Raw genomic sequence first — 18,572 nt, 5'->3', positions numbered from 1 at the left:
GAACGTCTTCTTCATTTTCGAAAAAATGACACTCTATACACTCGTTTTCAGAATAATTTTTTGAAAGTTCATCAATCACATCTTTAGGGTTTAAATTCAATTTTTTCATTTTGTTTTTATTGAGCAATTGGAGAATGAGTTCTTTTGGTAGTTTCTTCTCAAAGGCTTTTTTGAGTATTTGATATTCGGGTTGGAAAAGAGATTTGCCAAAGACTTGCAAGTGGTTATAATCCAGCCATCCAGGTCTTAATAACAGGTTTAACATCGATGTTGTTTTTCCACAGCCAGACTTTCCAACGATGAGTCCTCGAATGTCTCTTGGAAATAATTTGTTATGATTTCTTGTGCTTTCTTTATCATATGACAAATCAACAATGTCCATTTTTATGTTAAAAAAACTTATTTATATATGTTAAAATGTATTGTGTCAAATGCAAAAGAGAAACTGAAACCATTCACTTGAAAAAGGAGATGACAAAAAACAATAGGCCTATGTTGAAAGGGACTTGCGACTCTTGCGCAACGACCAAATGCCAATTTATTTCTTCGCATGCGCTCGATGGATCATCTTCTTCGACAACGAAAGGAAGTGATTTAGTCGAATCGATCAATAAGCTGTCGAGCAAAGTGAAGCTTCCATGGGCAAAATTTCCAGGAGAAATGCATATTCCTGGGATGAACTTTGCAGGACCTGGAACCAATTTGGACAAAAGGCTCACATCCACCGACATGTATCAAGATTGGAGCAAGCCGGTAGACAGTGTGGACAATGCAGCGTATCACCATGATTTGGCTTATAAATATTTTAACGACCGACAAAACAGGAATGTGGCTGATCAAATGATGCTTGAAGAAATGAACTCCATTCCAAACCCCACTCAAAGAGAGATGAATGAAAGAAAGCTCATTGCGCCTGTGATTAAAGCCAAAGCTAAATTTGGATTGGGTGTAAGTGATTTGAAATGGACAGACCAGCTTGCAGAGGAGCTTCATAAACCTGTCATTCATCATTTTAAAAGAAGAAGGGTGATTGTGAACGACATTGATGAGATATGGGCTGCAGATTTGGTGGACATGCAGTCTTTTTCAAAATTCAATAATAGAGTGAAATATTTGCTCATGGTGATCGACGTGTTTTCAAAGTATGGATGGATTGTTCCGTTAAAAAGTAAAACAGGTCTTGAAGTGGCTGAAGCGTTGAAAAAGATATTCCAAGAAAGAAAGTGCATGAAATTGTGGGTAGATAAAGGAAAAGAATTTTACAACAAGCATGTGAGAGCGTTAGGTGTTCAATTGTACTCTACTGAAAAGGAGGAAAAAAGCTGTGTCGTTGAGCGATGGAACAGAACGATGAAAGAGAGGATGTTTAAATATTTTTCAGCCAACAATACCAATAAATACGTTGACGTTTTGGATGAGATGGTGGAAAATTACAACAACACAAAGCACTCTTCCATCAAAATGACTCCAGTGGAAGCCAGCGATGAAAAGAAAAAAGGTAGGGTATGGTGGAATCTGTATGGAAAGGATCAAACATTACCAGCAAAACCGAAATTTTTAATGGGTGATCAAGTGAGGATTGTAAAAAAGAAGTCTCATTTTGAAAAAGGGTATACGCCAAGATGGACTGAGGAGGTTTTTACCGTATCAAATGTTCAGCATACGAATCCACCCACGTATAAAATCGCTGATGCTAACGGTGAAGAAATTCAAGGTACTTTTTACGAGCAGGAAATGCAAAAGACGCGTCAAGACATATTCAGGATTGAAAAAATCGTTCGCAAGACGAATAAAAAATCATTGGTCAAATGGTTGGGATATCCAGACTCGTTTAATTCGTGGGTGAACAACGATGAATTAATCAGTTTGCAAGATCCAAAAAGGATTTAAAATTATTTTCTTCATCTTGAAAATGCATGCTCCTCACAAGTTTTTTAGAAATGTTGCCTCAGCTGAAGTTCACAGTTTGGAATTGCAACTAAAATTTTTAGAAGAGAGGATTAGAGAGGTGGAAGAGAGAAGACCGAGTAACATTATTTTTTATACGAAAACGATGGATCATCCACCCTATTATAACGACAAAGGACAGTATGAGATTTTTGCTCAGAAAGATATTAAATTTGCTGCTCTCTCACATACAACAATAGCTTTATTCATTGGGTTGAAGTTTGAGAAAGGTATTGCAGTGATAACATTAATGAATAAGATTACTGAGCAGTTGAATTATAGAAAGAACGAAGTCATTATTTCAGAGTCTTTAGATGAAGTCATTATGGACGTGAACAGCAACAGCAAAGAGGACGTGATTGTTAAAAAAGGTGAAAAGTTCTGTACGATTACATACATTGATTTAAAATAATTTTTCTTAGTGAAAAATGGAGATATTGAATGAAAAAATTTATCCAGTTCTTCCATCAGCTCCTGTAGATGAAGGGCATCGTCTTCAGAAGATCGGCGAGATTCAGAAAGAAATAGAAACTGAAAAAGTGAAAAGAATGGCTTTGAGCAAAAAGTACCATCGCGTTTTCAGGATCATTTCGAATGTGGACAATACGATGCAAGGTTTATGCATAGCATTGGGTGCGACTGGAATTGGTCTTTTGTCTACGATTATTGCAAGTCCTGTAGCGATTGCGTTTGAAGGTGCGGCTATTGGAATGGGTTTTTTATCGATTGTCGGAGGTCAAGTGAATAAAAAGATAGCATTGAAAGCGGAAAAGCATGAAAAGATAAAAGTGCTGGCAGAGTCAAAATTGAACACGATCAGCGAGCACATTTACAAGGCGTTGGTAGATGGAAGAATAAGCGATTCAGAGTTTCAGTTGATTCTGGGTGAGCTTCAAAAGTTTAAGACCATGACGGAGGAAATACGAACCAAAACCAAAAAGGGTATTGATGAAGTGATGAAAGAGAACTTGATCCAAAAAGGTCGAGATGACGCGATTAAAGCGTTCAACAATTTTTATAAGAAATCTTGATTTCCCACGGATCCAAAGGATCAACGTAGTCGTAAAAACCAACTTATGATTTTTTTCTCACGTATTTTAAAAAGATGTTTTTCTTTAAAATACAAGACCCGAACAAGAGAGATGAGATTGTGAAGGAAGTGAATGACAGAAGAAAGGGGATTTATCAAAACAGCATCAACGACAACATTTTAGATGCTGATTTTCAAGCTAATGCGAGCAAGCTGTTCAAGCCGCTCATCGAAAGCAACGAGAAGATTTTCCATGGATCTAAAAAATTTGTGTCAAAAATGCCTTTTGAAGTGAATAAGGTTGGAGATAAAATGTTTATTGGTAAAATGGAGGTTGAAATGGATGGAGATGACATTATTGTCGGTGATGAAAGGTATGAAAGAACAAAAGGTCTTTGGGAGCTCATGACAAAGTTTGAAATACCAAGCGAGTATACGGATGAAGATTTGGAGAATTATGAAAAAATTTTAATGGACAGCGATGCTATAAGATCTGATACACAACCTCACAAACCGAAAGCTTCAAGAAGATCAAAGTATCAGAAACTTATTGCTCCTATTTGGGAAAAAATGGTGCGTATTGAGAAAGGGAAAAAAGGTCGTGGAGTGATTATTCTTCCGAGCGATCCGAATGCGTTGGTTGAAAAGCTTGAATTGAGTATTGCTGCTTGGCATGCTGGAAATACAGCATCGAGAAATGTAGCTGTGAGCATTTGTGATGAGTTGTTGAGACAAAAGGAGATTATTAAAGGGGAATACAAAGCGATAATGAAGACGATTGATAAAATTTAATACACACCACGGATCCAAAGCATCAAGGGATTTAACATGAAAGGATCTTAACGAAAAATGCTCATTGTGAACAAAAGAAGATATGTGAAAAAGAACGTTGTTGGAGGAGGTGGCATTGTAGACTTGATTAAAAATTTCATCAAAAGAGCATCTGCTTCAAGTATGTCAAGAGCAGCGTCTAATTTGGCTGGCAAGATTGCAAAAAGCGAGTTGGGAAGAGAGGCGATTACAGCTGCAAAATCTGCTGGAACAGAGTTAGCCCTTTCTGCCATTTCTGCTGCTAAAGATGTGGCTGTTGATAAAGGTAAAAAGACCATTGAGAAATTAAAGACTGGTTCATCCATAAGTAAAATGTCGAAACAGAATGCGATTCGAATCCAAGACTTAGTGAAGATGGGAAGAGGCATGAAGATCGCATAATTTTAAGTCTTGAAGGATGAGTGTGAAATGATATAAAAAAATTTTTTCTTTCTATAAAATGATAACTACTGATCGATTAAGAGTGAGTGATAAATCAGAGAATGACAGTGGCATTGAAAAAGTGGATTTTTTTGAGTACCTTCCAACCAATCTTGATTTAAATTCTTCAGGCACGATTACTTTTGAGATTGACTGTCAATCTATTAAAACATTACCATCAGAGGCTTACATTCTTATTGAAGGAGTGTTAAAAAAGAGTGATGGAACCTTTTATAAAGCCACAGACAAGATCGCCTTGGTGAATAATGCTTTGATGTATTTGTTCAACGACGTGACTTATGACTTGTCTGGAGAGCAAGTGGAAAGAGTTATTTATCCAGGTCATGCCACCACCATTCTTGGAATAGTGAAATACCCTCACGGATTTCAGATGACAGATGGTATGAAGCAAATGTGGTTTATGGACACATCAAATCTTGTTGAAAATGAAGGATTTAAAGTTAGACGAGACCATTTGTTTGCAGACACTACATCCGTTGGCGCTTTTTCGTTCAGGATACCTTTAAGACACATTTTTGGATTTTGCGAAACCTATGATAAAGTTGTTTATGGGTTTAGACACACCATCACCTTTACAAAGAAAGAATGTGATGATGCGATTTACAGAGCGGAAAGCGCTAGTATAGGAATGATTGATCTTAAAAAATTCAGGCTTTATATGCCACGCGTTGAATTGAGTGTTTCTAAAAATGCTGAATTCATGAGTTTAATAGCTCAAAAGATACCAATCGAAGTAGCTTATAAATCAAACAAATGTGAAAGACAGCTTATTCCTGCCGGTCAAACAGAATTTACCTGGTCGCTTGGAAGAATCACCGACAAAAGCGTTCCGATGTTTGTTTTGTTTGGACTTCAGACGAACAGACCATCCAGTCAAACTGTTAATCCGTCACTATTTGACCATTGCGATATTAGCAATTTTTACGTGACCGTCAATGGAATAAAGTATCCAAATTTTAATTACGACTTGAATTTTGGAGAAAAGAAAGTGACCATGGCTTATGCAGATACGTTTTCTTTTGATGAAAAATATTACGGCACAAACGAACTTGTTTGTCAATCTGGGTTAACCCTGTTTCATTATTTAAAATTGTATCCCTTGTTCTTTGTTGATATCAGCAAGCAAAAAGAAAGAGTGGCTTCAGAAACAGCTGAATTGGTGATCAACCTTAAATTTCGAACTTCAACTGTTGCAAATACCGTTATCTTTGCAGTGGTGATTTCTGATAAAATGCTTAATTTTGTTTCAAATGGAACTCACATGACTGCTGTTTATTGAGCAAGATCCATGGAAACTTTTACCGTGTTAAAAATTCGAAGAATTTCCACGGATCCAAAAGGATCTAAAAAATTGAATTGACTTAAAAAAATCACGGCGTAAATAAAATGTACTACACAAAAAAGTTTTTGAAAGAGTTGCTGAATGAAAAAGGTATTACTAAAACATCTAAAAATATGCCAACGTTGTTGATGCTTGCGATTGAAAATAACTTGATTAGTAAAGATGATCTTTTGGAGAGAGCCACAGAAAAGAGAACACGTCGACCAAGAATACATGAACCTAAAGAAAAGAAGATTGCTGATCCTGTTAAGAAAATCACTGTGAGATTGACCAACGTTGAAACGGGTGAGGTGACTGAGTACAAGTCTATGTACAAAGCGGAGAAAGAAACTGGTCATGGATGGAGATATTTTAAGCTTCGAAATGGAAAGGTTGAAAATGGAATCAAGTTTGAATATTTACACCCTTCAGAAAGGATCATGAAATGATCTAAAAAATTTTTTTTTCTTGCGTAAATAAAATGAGATATACAACGTCGTATTTGAAAAATTTGCTTAGGGAAAACGGAGTCACCAAAACCTCAAACAAATTATTAGGTCTGTTGATGCTTGCGATTGAAAATAACTTGATTAGTAAAGATGATCTTTTGGAAAGTGTGAAAGAGTGCAGACCAGTTGGTATTCAAAAATGGGAATGGCTTCGTTCAGCAAGAAAAAATCCAATCACTGTGAGATTGACCAACGTTGAAACGGGTGAGGTGACTGAGTACAAGTCTATTTACAAGGCAGTGAAAGGAACTGGACATAAATGTGAATATTTTGCTAATCGAAATGGAAAGGTTGAAAATGGAATCAAGTTTGAAATTCTTTACCCTGGTTGATTTTTTTAGCTTTTACCGTGTTAAAAAAATCTTGGTGCAAACAAAATGGGTAATAATCAAAGCAAATGTGTTGTTGAAAAAGAGTTTGGTACGAACATCGAGTCTGAGCTGTCTTCAGATCCAACAGTTCGAAAAATTCAAAGAAGGATGCGAGGACTTTCTTTGGAAGCTAGAAACCATATTTTAAGATGCTGTAAAGATTGTTCTTTTGAAGTTCTTGACATGATTGTACAACTATTTATTGATGGTGAAAAGCATGATAAGATTGATAATCTTGCTCAACTTTTTAGTTCTCGAAGATCGTATTCTAAATGAGATTCTTTTTCAAGTGAAAAAGTTTGCTGAAAAAGTTTGCTGAAAAAAAAAATTGAATTCGAGTGAAAGAAAAAACGCAGCAAGAAAAGATGGATGCATTAAATGGGCAATACGTGACAGGTCCCTCTGGTGAGCAACTTTGGGAAAGTCGATATGGGTTTAGTCTTCCTTATGAGCTTGACTCTTTCGGAAAAAGGGTCTTGATTCAAACGGATGAGGCTGGGCATCAATATGTCGTTCGCGTTGACGACTTGGGTCATCAGTATGTGGAAATGCTCCATGGTCATGTCAGCGAAATCACTGTTTTTGAAGATCCTGAATATGAATTTGAGTTTGACGAAAATGGTGAAAGGTACGTCTACTTCGACGATGGAATTATTGAATATATGATGGATAAATATGGTCATCGCTATCATCCATTTGATGGAACAAAAAGGCTTGTCGTTGAATACAGAGATGGTATTCCATATGCAATCGTCTTGAACGAATCAGGAGATCAAGTTGTTATTAATGTTCACAGTTTAACTGGAGATCCAATGTTCGGAGAAGAAGAAATTAATATTGAGTACAGAGATGGCAATCACTATCTTGCTAGTTTCACAGCTGAAGACATTGATTTGATGAACAGGATTTCCAATGAAGCAGCTGACGAACCTGAAGATAAGTCGGAAAATGATATTATTGCAAAGAATGGGAAAAATTCTCTTCGTCTTCTTGGAGAGCGGGTCCATTTTGCGCTCCTGCTGCTTGAAACATCTGACTGAGATCCTTTTTTGATTCTTTTTGAAGAATTGAAAAAAAATTGAATTCTAGTTAAGAAATTTCTTGGTATTTAAAAAAGATGCTTAGTATTGATGAATCAGGTTATCTCATTGATGTTCTTGGAAATCGATATGTGTTTGTTGACCATTATGATGTGATTGATGAATATGGCGCTTCTTATACACTCGGCTTTGATAAAGATGGAAATCCTCTTTTGGTTGATTTTGATTCTGGTTTTGAAGAATGGGAATACGATCAACAGTTTGAAAAAGATCTTTGAGACTAATGGTTGTCATGGTTTCCATCATATTTTTTTAAATTCTTTTCGCGGGGAATTAAAAAACGATGCCGACAGTTTGCCGAGATTTTTTAAAAAATTGAATTGACTTAAGGAAAGTAACGGCGGATATAAAATGAGCCGCCAATCTTCAGAAAAATTTATCGCGAAAGATAAAAACATCGAAAAATTTTTTCTTCCGTTAATAAAAATGGAAAATAAATCAAAAGTCTCAATGGCATCATTACGAAGAGATGCTAAAGAAAGGCACCTCAAAGGCTATACCAAAATGACAAGGGAACAGCTCGTTGAAGCTATAAGAACAACAAAACCTGTCATTGGTGTCAAAGAGTCTGTTAATGATCGAAAAGATCGAAATAAAATAACTGTAAAAGAATTAAGAGAGATGGCTAAAGGTCGTGATGATATCAAAGGTGTCTCAAGAATGAAAAAAGCTGAGCTCATTGAAGCTATAGGACCCATCATTGGATCTGGTCCTGCTCCTCAACATGTTGCTCGTAGACGCACGACTGAGGCGAGACCTTTGCCTGCTCTGCGTCCTGTTTCCAATGACTTGATTTCGTTTGGTCCTGCTCGCTTGCAAAATCAGGTAGCAAGAGCCAATATCGCATCCATCCTTGACACACCTGTTGCCGATTCAACAAACGTCATTGCTCCAAAACCTGTTCCTGCTCCAAGACCTGGATGGCTTTCAAGAATTGCAACGACTGTCTCCAACGGTTTTAACCAAGTGCTCACTGCCATTGATCCCTACGTTCCAACTACGGTGAAAAATGCAGTAAGCAGCGTAAAAAGCGGAGTTGAAAAAACGATCAAGTCTCTCAAAGGTGTTGCATTTGATGCTCCGGTTCCAGCTTCAGTGTCTACAAGTGCTCCTTACACCATAAAGTTTAATATGTCTAAGCATTCAGCAGAGCGTTCAACCAGAGTATTTTCTTACGAGCCGTATTCTCGGCAACAAGATATTGTTTCTTTCTTAAACTTGGTGAGAGAGTCTGTTATTCAGACCATGCAAGGAGAAAGAAACACAAAGATGAGAATGACTCTTGTCTGTGAAATGACTCGCGTAAGCATCTTAACAGGCGAAGAGACTACTCAGCTGGCAAACTTTTCATCCTTCATGGAAAGATTACTCAAGGGTACAGATGTGAGAGCGCTCATGAGTCAAATGGAAGAAAAAATCTTGGAAAGCAGTGCCAATTACAACAAGATGGGATCCAATTGCGTCTTGTCTAAGATTTTAAGAATGGACATTAGCTTTACTGATCATGAGCCTTTTAATGGATCTTCTTACATGGAGCTACCTGTCAAGTTGAAAAACAAAAAAGCCATCATCAACATGGAAAACAACGACAATGAATGTTTCAAGTGGTGTGTCACCAGAGCTCTTAACATGAAAAATAGAGACGACGAAAGAATTGATAATGAATTAATTAAACAATCGAAAGAGCTTCATTGGGAAGGAATGGAATTTCCTCTAAAGGCGACTGATGTTGAAAAGTTTGAGAAAAATAATACTGACATTAGCGTGAACGTCTTTGAGTATGAAAAGAATAAACCGCAACCTTTGCAAATATCGAAATTTCATGATCGAAAGCATAATATCGATTTGCTTCTTATCTCAAACGAAAAAAACAGCCATTACTTCCTCATTAACAATTTCAGTCGGTTTGCTCGTTCTTCAGCATCAAAACATCAACATAAAAGATATTTTTGCAGAAATTGCATGCATGGTTACGACCTTGAAGAAAAGCTTCAAATCCATCGAAAATACTGTTACGATAACGCTCCAATGAGAATCGATCTTCCAAAAGAAGGGTCAACCCTTGAGTTTAAAAACTACAACAACACCATGAGAGTTCCGTACTGTGTCTATGCCGACTTTGAAAGTTTCATCAAGCCCATCGAGGACAACACTGAAATACCAAAAAATACCAAAAAATACCAAAAGCATGTTCCAAGCTCGTTCTACTATTACATCGTAGGACCTGATGGCTTTAAAAGTAAACTTGCCAAGTACACAGCCGAAAGCGAAGACGATGACGTAGGTGAAAAGTTTGTTACTATGATTGAAGATGACTTTTTAAAAATTTATGACGACATCGAATCACGGAAAGAACAATGGGAAAAAAAGAAACCTGAGACTGATGAGGATGAAAAGAAGTTTGAAGCTGCAACCCAATGTCACATTTGCAAAAAGGATCTTAACGGTGATAAAGTGTGGGATCACTGTCATTTGACTGGAAAGTACCGTGGTGCTGCTCATAAAAAATGCAACATTGATTATCAAATTCCAAAATTCATACCCGTTGCCTTTCATAACTTGACTGGCTACGACAGTCATTTGTTCATCAAGAAATTAGGTGGAAAAAAGGCAAAGCTAACTTGCATACCCAACAGCGAAGAAAAGTACATCAGCTTCTCGAAAAGCATCAAAGTGGGAGACTTTATCAATAAGAAAGGAAAGCCAACAAAAGTGTATAGAGATTTGAGGTTCATTGACAGCTGCAGGTTCATGCAAAGCCCTTTAGAAGATTTAACTGACAATCTTGTTAAAGATTTGTGTGAGGAGTGCTCTAAATTAGACCCTAAGACATGCAAAAAGGACTGTCTTGATAAGAAAGGTAAAAAATGCAAGTGCAAAGCCAATTGCAAAGATTGCGCTCATAGAAGATTTAAAAAAGGAGACATCATGTGCAAACATCTCAATTCATTCTACAGCGGAGAACAAAGAAATTTGCTGCTAAGAAAAGGCGTTTACCCTTACGAATGGGTGGACTCGATTGAAAAGTTTTCCGAAACGCAATTGCCACCAAAAGAAGCCTTTTATTCTAGACTAAACGATAAACACATCAGCGATGAAGACTATGCGCATGCGCAAAACGTTTGGAAAGTATTTGGATGCGAAACCTTTAAAGATTATCACGAGCTGTACAACAAGTCCGACGTTCTTAATCTTGCCGATGTCTTTGAAAATTTTAGAGACACTTGCATGGAATATTACAGTCTCGACCCTCTTTGGTATTACACCTCTCCTGGTTTGGCTTGGGACGCTATGTTAAAAGAAACTAAAATTGAGCTGGACTTGATCACCGATATCGATATGCTCCACATGATCCAAAGAGGAATACGCGGTGGAATATGCATGATCTCGAATCGACTTGGAAATGCCAACAACAAATACATGCAAGACTATGATCCTTCACAACCATCCACATTTATTCAGTACTTAGACGCCAACAATCTTTATGGATGGGCTATGAGCAAAGCTCTTCCCGTTAGAAAGTTCAAATGGATGAATGATGAAGAGCTTGAAAATTGGAAATCGATGCCTTGCTTTCTCGAAGTTAATTTGAGCTATCCTAAAGAGCTTCACGATTTACACAACGACTACCCTTTGGCTCCTGAAAGATTAACCATTGGAAAAGTCAACAAGCTCGTTCCAAATTTAAACAACAAAGAAAAATACGTTGTTCATCATGAAAACCTAAAACTCTATGAACAACTTGGACTTGTCATCACCAAAATTCATCGAGGAATCAGCTTTGAAGAAGAGCCTTTTATGAAAAAATACATTGATGGCAACACCGATAAAAGAACAAGAGCTAAAAACGAATTTGAGAAGGATTTTTTCAAACTCATGAACAACTCCGTCTTTGGTAAAACCATGGAAAACATTCTAAAACATGTCGATATTAAACTGGTTACCACAAGAAAAGAAGTCTTGAAACTATCCAAAAAGGAAAGGTTTAGTCGATGCACCATTTTTGATGAAAACCTCACTGCCATTCACATGAAGAAAACACAAGTCACTTACGATAAACCTGTTTACTTAGGAATGAGCATCCTCGACCTGAGCAAGACTCTCATGTTTGAACACCACTATGACTACATGAAACCTAAATACGGTGATCGCGCAAAATTACTCATGACCGACACTGACTCGCTCATTTATGAAATTGAAACGGAAGATTTTTACAAAGACATTGCTGATGATGTTGAAGCCAAATTTGACACGAGCGAATTTCCAAAAGACCATCCTGCCATTCAAAACGTTGGCTTCAAAGTAGGCAAAAATAAAAAGGTTATTGGCATGTTTAAAGATGAGACCGGTGGTAAACAAATCACGCAATTTGTTGGGCTTCGACCCAAGCTCTACTCCTACTACATCCCTGAAGAAATTGAAAAAGAAGATCAAGAACACAAAAAATGCAAAGGGGTTAAAAAGAACGTGGTCAAAAAAAAGATTACTCATCAAGACTACTATGACTGCCTAATAAATAAGGAAGAAAAGCTTGCAACCATGAACGTTTTCCGATCCCATGATCATGACGTATACACCGAAGAAATCAACAAGGTCGCACTCAGCGCTAACGATGACAAAAGAATTATCTTAGATGACGGAATTCACACACTTGCCATCGGTCACTACAAGATAACAACTTCATAACAACATTAAAGCTCACTTTTAAAAGGCTTTTTAAAACTGAAAATTCATCAAAATCATCCTTGAATACTGAAAAATATGCATTTTAGACACTACTTTCATTAAAAAAATTGATGCGTTGTTCATGCATTTTATGCTCATGCGCCAGAACCGCCTTTTCCCTATATATTCCATGTAATGTTTCGCCAAATATTCCCTCGTGTGAATAGCATATTAGTGATTTGTATGGTTTAAAAAGAAATTTTTTTTTTAATTAGCAGTTATTTAAATTATTTTTCATTTCTATTTTTATTATTACTAGAATTATGTAATTACAATAGCACAAACTTTATTTGTTTAGCACAATCTTGTGGATTGGATTTATTAAATATAGTTAACATGATGCCGTTTTGCTTATTCTTACATTTTTAGATTTTTATTAAGGCATTCTCGTTTTGATTTTAATAACGAATTTTTCTCTGTTAACAACGAATATTAACAAAAAAAAATTTGAACCTTCTGCATCAGTTATTTGAAATAGATCGAGTTTAAAACAACTGTTATATTTAAACCTACAAAGTTACATGGTTCCAGAAAGAATTTTGCGATACCTCACATTAATTAAAGAACTGTATTTGTTTAAACCTTTTAAACTTATTTTTCAAAAATAAAAACAGTTTACATGAATATCAACTTTTTACACCATAAACTCTTGCTGTTTTAAACGTTTATGTTGTACTAAGTTCTGCTTTAACAAACCTCAGAAAAGTCCATTTACCTTTAAAAGACTGATGTAGAAGTTTTGTACTTTGTTCGTTGTTTTTCGTTATCAACGGAAAAACCGAACGTTGACGCTTATTTTGATTCAGCCGGTGTGCATAAAATTTCATTTACTTTATTGACAAAGAAAACTTATTTTTGTTTGTAAACCATTTTTTACGTAACGTTTTTTTTAAACAATGCTTTTTCTAGTAAGAAACCTTAAATTGAGGTTAAAGTTTACGGCAGCCGAAAATAAAGAGTGTAGTGAAAGCCAAATAAAAAAAACAAAAAACGTTTTGTTGAACAAAAAGGGAGGACGAGAAACTAAAAAAGCGCCTTATACTACTTATACTGCGTCATTATGAAATTTCATTTTTACTGAAGCACTATGACAGAATCAACTGCAATAAGTGCACTTTTTAAATGAGAAAAAGAACAACACATAACATACCTTATCATTAAATTTGGAATAAAAAAAGCTTTAAGAATAATTTCATCAGTAAAAAAAAATCACAGTGAACACCGTGAGAATTTTGATTTTAATCACATACCTTATTTTTTACAGCATCATCATCTCGTTTGAAATTTTCCCTTTATTGATAGTCTTACTGGTTGTATTTTCATATTCCAACCAAAATGGCTAAAGTTAAGCATTTAAAGCCACCAACACACTAGAACATTTTGATGCGATTTCAGGCATCAGTACTCAAAGACGATTTAACTAATGCAATATATTGTGAAAATAAGAGATTTTTCTTTAACTCCAGGGTGAATAATTGCAACTTTTTTCAGAGTTCAACGAACAGTTACAAGAAGAGTATCGACAACATTATCATGCGTGAAGATAAAGCAAAATCATTTTTTCAAAATCAAAAAAGATTCAAAATCAAGAGCAGAAGGAAGATTATAAGCATTTAACTGTAGGACTGAAGGAAGATTGTTGCATGAGAAAATCATGCTATGTAAATGAGGAATATCATTCCAAAACGAAATGGAATCCTATTTATCAAAGCTTGTGTGAATTATCAATTAGGTAAATTTCTAATACTTAAATGAGAAACCTATTTTTTCTTATACTTTCTACATTAGTTCTTCAAAAGTTTCCAGTCTTAAAAAATGTTTTATAAAGCATGCTTGCATAGAAGGCAGTATGAGTTTTACTTCTACGAACTTTGAAACTTCTAATTATGCGTTGTTTGCCGTTAGAACTTTGTGTTTATTTTCTTGTTTATAAACTAGCTAACATAATTTGATATGAGTTGACTTTCTTTCTAAATCTTGATAGAAACTTACTTCTAGACAAGGAAGAAATTGCAAGTGCCGCAATACAAAAAATGAAATTTATGAATGCGCATCAGATATTGTTGGTAAAGAAAACTGTGAGCATCCATGTCCGTCTATGGATGATGTTTATTGCCTTCTTGGTCGAAAATGTGTTCCTAATAATATGCGATGCGATTCTAATAACGATTGTGGTAACTGGCATGACGAGAAGAACTGCACAATAACAAATAAACATAATAAAAGTTCCATTATATCACATACAGAATTAAGAGTGTTGGGAGAAAGTAAACAGGCTTACTTTTATCATTGTTGTATTTCTATTTGTTATTGATAATGCTGTTGCTTTTGCATAAATTTATAGCGGTATACATGCATACAAGTATAATATGTATAGTTGTATCAGTTTAATTGCCCATTTATCATTTTACAACCATTTTTAAATGTTTATAGAATCCAAGTATTATGGCGATGTGTTCATTTTAAACAGACCAGTGTGCTGCATCGGGTTTAACTTGGAATCAGCAAGTGTGATTTGCAAAACTTTGGGTTTTTCAGAAAATACAAAAGCACTGTTTCATAACTATAGTTTTTTTGGAGGAATAACATTTTCCAATTATATCATGGGAAACGTAAACTGCACTGGTAATGAAAGTTACATCGGTGAATGTTATCATGAAACGTTGAACTCGTGCAATCAATATGGCGGGAATGTAGGAGTAACATGTCTAGATATGACAACTCTTAAGTTAGTTTCTAACGGTTCATCAACCGAAGGTGAAATCTATTTAATAGGCTTGCCATTTGTTTCATCTTTCGATGGACTTGTTATACCAAAATGGGACTACAAAGAGGCTCAGACCGTTTGCAGTAGTTTATTTGGAGATGAATTTGGTAGAGGTACCAAAGGCGTACCAGTTTATTCGTATAATGATTCGGAAGCATTTTATAGCCAATACTGCTTAGGATTAAAATGTCCTGATGAAAAAACGGACTCATTAATGCAGTGCCAAATAACATTGAATTCTCACTGCTTGGGTTTTAAAAAGTATTTAAAATGCGCTAAATGCACTCCAAAGAAGTTGCTAAAAATATTAGACGGGCTAAGTCTTGAAGGAAGTTACACTCAACTGGTAAAATCAGCAGCTGATGCACTATCGGAATTGGATCAATCTTGTTACTTCTGAACAGATTGCAATCTACTCGATCCACGCTATCCTGAATACTGTTTAGTGAGAGAATTTCTTGATGATATTTTATCTCCAGCATCCAATAAAGAAAAAAATAATGTGGTTATTGAGACCTCAATTAATCCGATGAAGTTACTTGAAAACAACTTTTTGAACCAACAGTTTTCACAAGTACAAGACAGAATTAATAATTTAGGAGATGCTCTGACCTCCAATCTTGGAAATTACTTTGGTAACCTTGCAGAATTCGACGAGCAAATGGGATCAGCAGATGATACGTACGGTCAAGGTGACTGGACGGAAGCGCGTGATATGTTGGAACGTAAGCAAAAAGAATTTGCTGATGAGTTAAAAGATATATTTATTTTTGCGTTTACAGTTACATCACTTGACATGGCAGAAAAAGTTGCAAAATTAGCATTATCTGCTTCTGCAATGGGTAATCCATTTGGAATGCTTATTGATGGCGCGGGTAATGTTTTGGATTTTCTAGATCGACTGGATGAAGTTTTAAAGTCAGCTAACGTCATTTCAAAACTTGCATTTCTAGTTGATAAATTCTTTCCAAGGTTAAAGAAACTCTCAGAAACAATGTCGATTAACTTTCAGAAAAATGAAGTTACTTATAAAGAAATCAAACAGTTTTTAATTCTTTTTCAAGACAAAAGCTTTACTTCAGAACATGCGAAAGATTTCCTTAGAGCTTACAACAACTTTACTCCTGCTCTTTCCGATGAATTGGTTGAAGAATATGGTGGTTTGCTAGAAGAAATAATATCTGAATGTTGCAATGTCATTCAAAATCCAGAAACAGCTGCTGGTGCCGTTCCAGCAATAGCTTCGGCGGCAATGGGTTCATGTCCAAAGGCCAGAATTAATATCAAAATAATGAGTAGTTTACTTGGCACTATAAACTCAAAGCAAACTGAAGTAATGGATAATTTTGCAAAAGTTGCCAGGGCGAAACTTGCAGCATCCAGCAAAAACTCTTTACAGAAATCTTCCGTTGATATGGTTGAGTCTAAAGTATTGGCTTTGAAAGCATATTCTCTGCTTAAATATCATAAACTATTTTTAATAGAGAAAACATGTAATTATCTTACGTATATGAACTTTGGTGCGGAGCCTCAAGAGTGTGCAAAACTCCTTCAAAATCCGAACGGGGATGTTGGACCTCTTATTAGTATGGAATCGTGTCACATGTTTGAGTGTCCCAATGTTGCATCTATATCTGGTGTTTTTAGAATTCCGGCAACATATGGAGTACTTGAAAAGGGTACCTTAGATTTATCAAGTTTGTATTCTACAAAAGATAACAAAACTGATGGAAGCACTTTACTTGTAATCCCTGATCGTGAATGGTTAGTCGAACACAAGTGGATTCACTCAGACCAAAAAGGGCCATTTTTCCTCCAAAACCTTAACATATTTCTTCCACCGATGTCATCACAGAAGCAAAATATTAGGCTGAAGATGGTTTCCTTTGCAAGTATGTTGAATGGAAAATCTTATGCAATTGATAAAGGAACGGTAATTGAAAACAGTTATTTTGAAAGCCTATCAAAGAAATGCGAGTATCCAAACCTGTACGATAGGGAGGTTTGCAATGATACATTTAGAAAATATTGTGTCGGTACACACGGTACGATTAATGGCAGACTGCTACCCCGTTTAGAGAACTCAATTTGGAAAATTTCTCTTAAAAGTGATGAGGCTTTAAATGTTCCATATCCGGCAGAAAAGTTTTATCTATATGCTGAAGCGAAGTTTTGGTATAAAGGAGTTCCAAATAAGAAAAAAGCAGCTCGACGAAACAAAATTAACCCACATAACCTAAAATGCTGTTTAAAAGAGAATAAGTATCACGATCCAGTTGATGATAGTTGCAATTCTTGTCCGGATGGTTCTGAACCACGTCTTTCCGATTACTACTGCGAGAAATGTCCGGCCGGCTTTGAAACAAGTGATGGTCCATATGGATGTCAACCATGCAAAATTGATCATTATAAGGAAACGGCTGGTCCTGGGAAATGCCAAAAGTGTCCTGAAGGTAAAGTTACTCTCGGGAAAGGATCACAATTTTGTATAAAGGAATAAGAAGAAGTGGATGCTCTTGATTTTAAAGAGCTTGTTATTTATAGAATGCGGTTTTTATCAGCAAAATACTAAAAAAAATCTTAAGTCATGGTTTTCATTTTCAGCGGTTCCCTTACGCGGGTTTAGGAAAAAATACTTACCTCTCTCAGAAATAATCAAATTTAGCGCGAAAACACTTCAACGAGGATGATTACATCAGCATGTGGGAAAGTTTTTTTTTCCTTGTTAAAAGCAAAAGGGAATCAGCTATTTTTATAAACAGCTTTGCGGATTATTATCTGAGCCGGTTTTCAAAATTATTTGATGCGCAATGTTTAAACGTGCTGTCAAGATTTTTTTTTGCATGTTTTTTGCTAGTGAGACTTTTTCTTTTGCTTGAATTTAAAGTTAAGGAAAAGAAGGCAAGTCTTCTACTTAGTGTAACATAACCTTAAAGATGAAACATGTTTTAAAACAGAAAAACACTTTTATTTGCATTATGCAAAAATGTTGTTTTTTTTTTTTTTTGGTTGACAGAGATCGACGTTTTTTGGTTGAAACGTGTTTAAGTAAGATGAAGAACTTTAATGAACCACTATGACCTCTTATATTTAGAAAGATGAAAATGAGTGGATGTAAATAGAATAAAACATTTGAAAGTATGCAGTTTTAGTATGTTTTCAACTGTGTTGTTATTTGGTGGATTATCCAAGTGTTGCTTCAAAGCATTTGGGCAACACACCATTTAAAACATCTTTATGTTCAGTAGTGTAGCAACTTTGGTTGCATTTTGAGGATTCAGAACGGAGATGACACATCTTTGTATACAAAGCATTGATATCTACAGCAATCTGATTTAAATAGAGGTTTGGGAATAAGTGTATAATATAAGTTCGTTAAACTAAAAGACTCGAATGAGGCTCCATTAGGGGAAAACATTCAACGTCTTGTGGTATAACTAAATGAATATTGTATTTATAATACTAATGACAAAAGAAGTCCATTTTAAAGATTTTGAAAGAACATGTTTTAATCTGTGGAACCGAGTTCA

The 18,572-nt window shown here is 35.6% G+C and overlaps 1 protein-coding gene across 1 annotated transcript; it reads left to right on the top strand.

Annotated features, from left to right (window-relative positions):
- The first annotated feature begins 13,783 nt into the window (after nt 1-13,783).
- Nucleotides 13,784-17,626, top strand: LOC149881565 (uncharacterized). Its single transcript, XM_090067154.1, has 4 exons — nt 13,784-14,007; nt 14,274-14,542; nt 14,709-15,433; nt 15,464-17,626. The coding sequence occupies exons 1-4, from the start codon at nt 13,919-13,921 to the stop codon at nt 17,540-17,542; spliced, it is 3,162 nt and encodes a 1,053-aa protein (XP_089923280.1). The 5' UTR covers nt 13,784-13,918; the 3' UTR covers nt 17,543-17,626.
- Nucleotides 17,627-18,572: the final 946 nt, after the last annotated feature.

Source organism: Hydra viridissima, unplaced genomic scaffold (genome assembly GCF_058129835.1).
Source record: "Hydra viridissima isolate aposymbiotic clone 2 unplaced genomic scaffold, HvirCarnegie_v1 scaffold_11, whole genome shotgun sequence".
In the NCBI taxonomy this organism is placed as follows: domain Eukaryota; kingdom Metazoa; phylum Cnidaria; class Hydrozoa; order Anthoathecata; family Hydridae; genus Hydra; species Hydra viridissima.
This window is presented reverse-complemented; position numbering and strand designations above follow the sequence as displayed.

Coding starts and splice junctions, on each gene's coding strand:
- LOC149881565 (XM_090067154.1), top strand. CDS start 13,919: ATGAGAAAATCATGCTATGTAAATGAGGAATATCATTCCAAAACGAAA. Junction 14,008..14,273: donor TTGTGTGAATTATCAATTAG/GTAAATTTCTAA, acceptor ACTTACTTCTAG/ACAAGGAAGAAATTGCAAGT. Junction 14,543..14,708: donor ATTAAGAGTGTTGGGAGAAA/GTAAACAGGCTT, acceptor AAATGTTTATAG/AATCCAAGTATTATGGCGAT.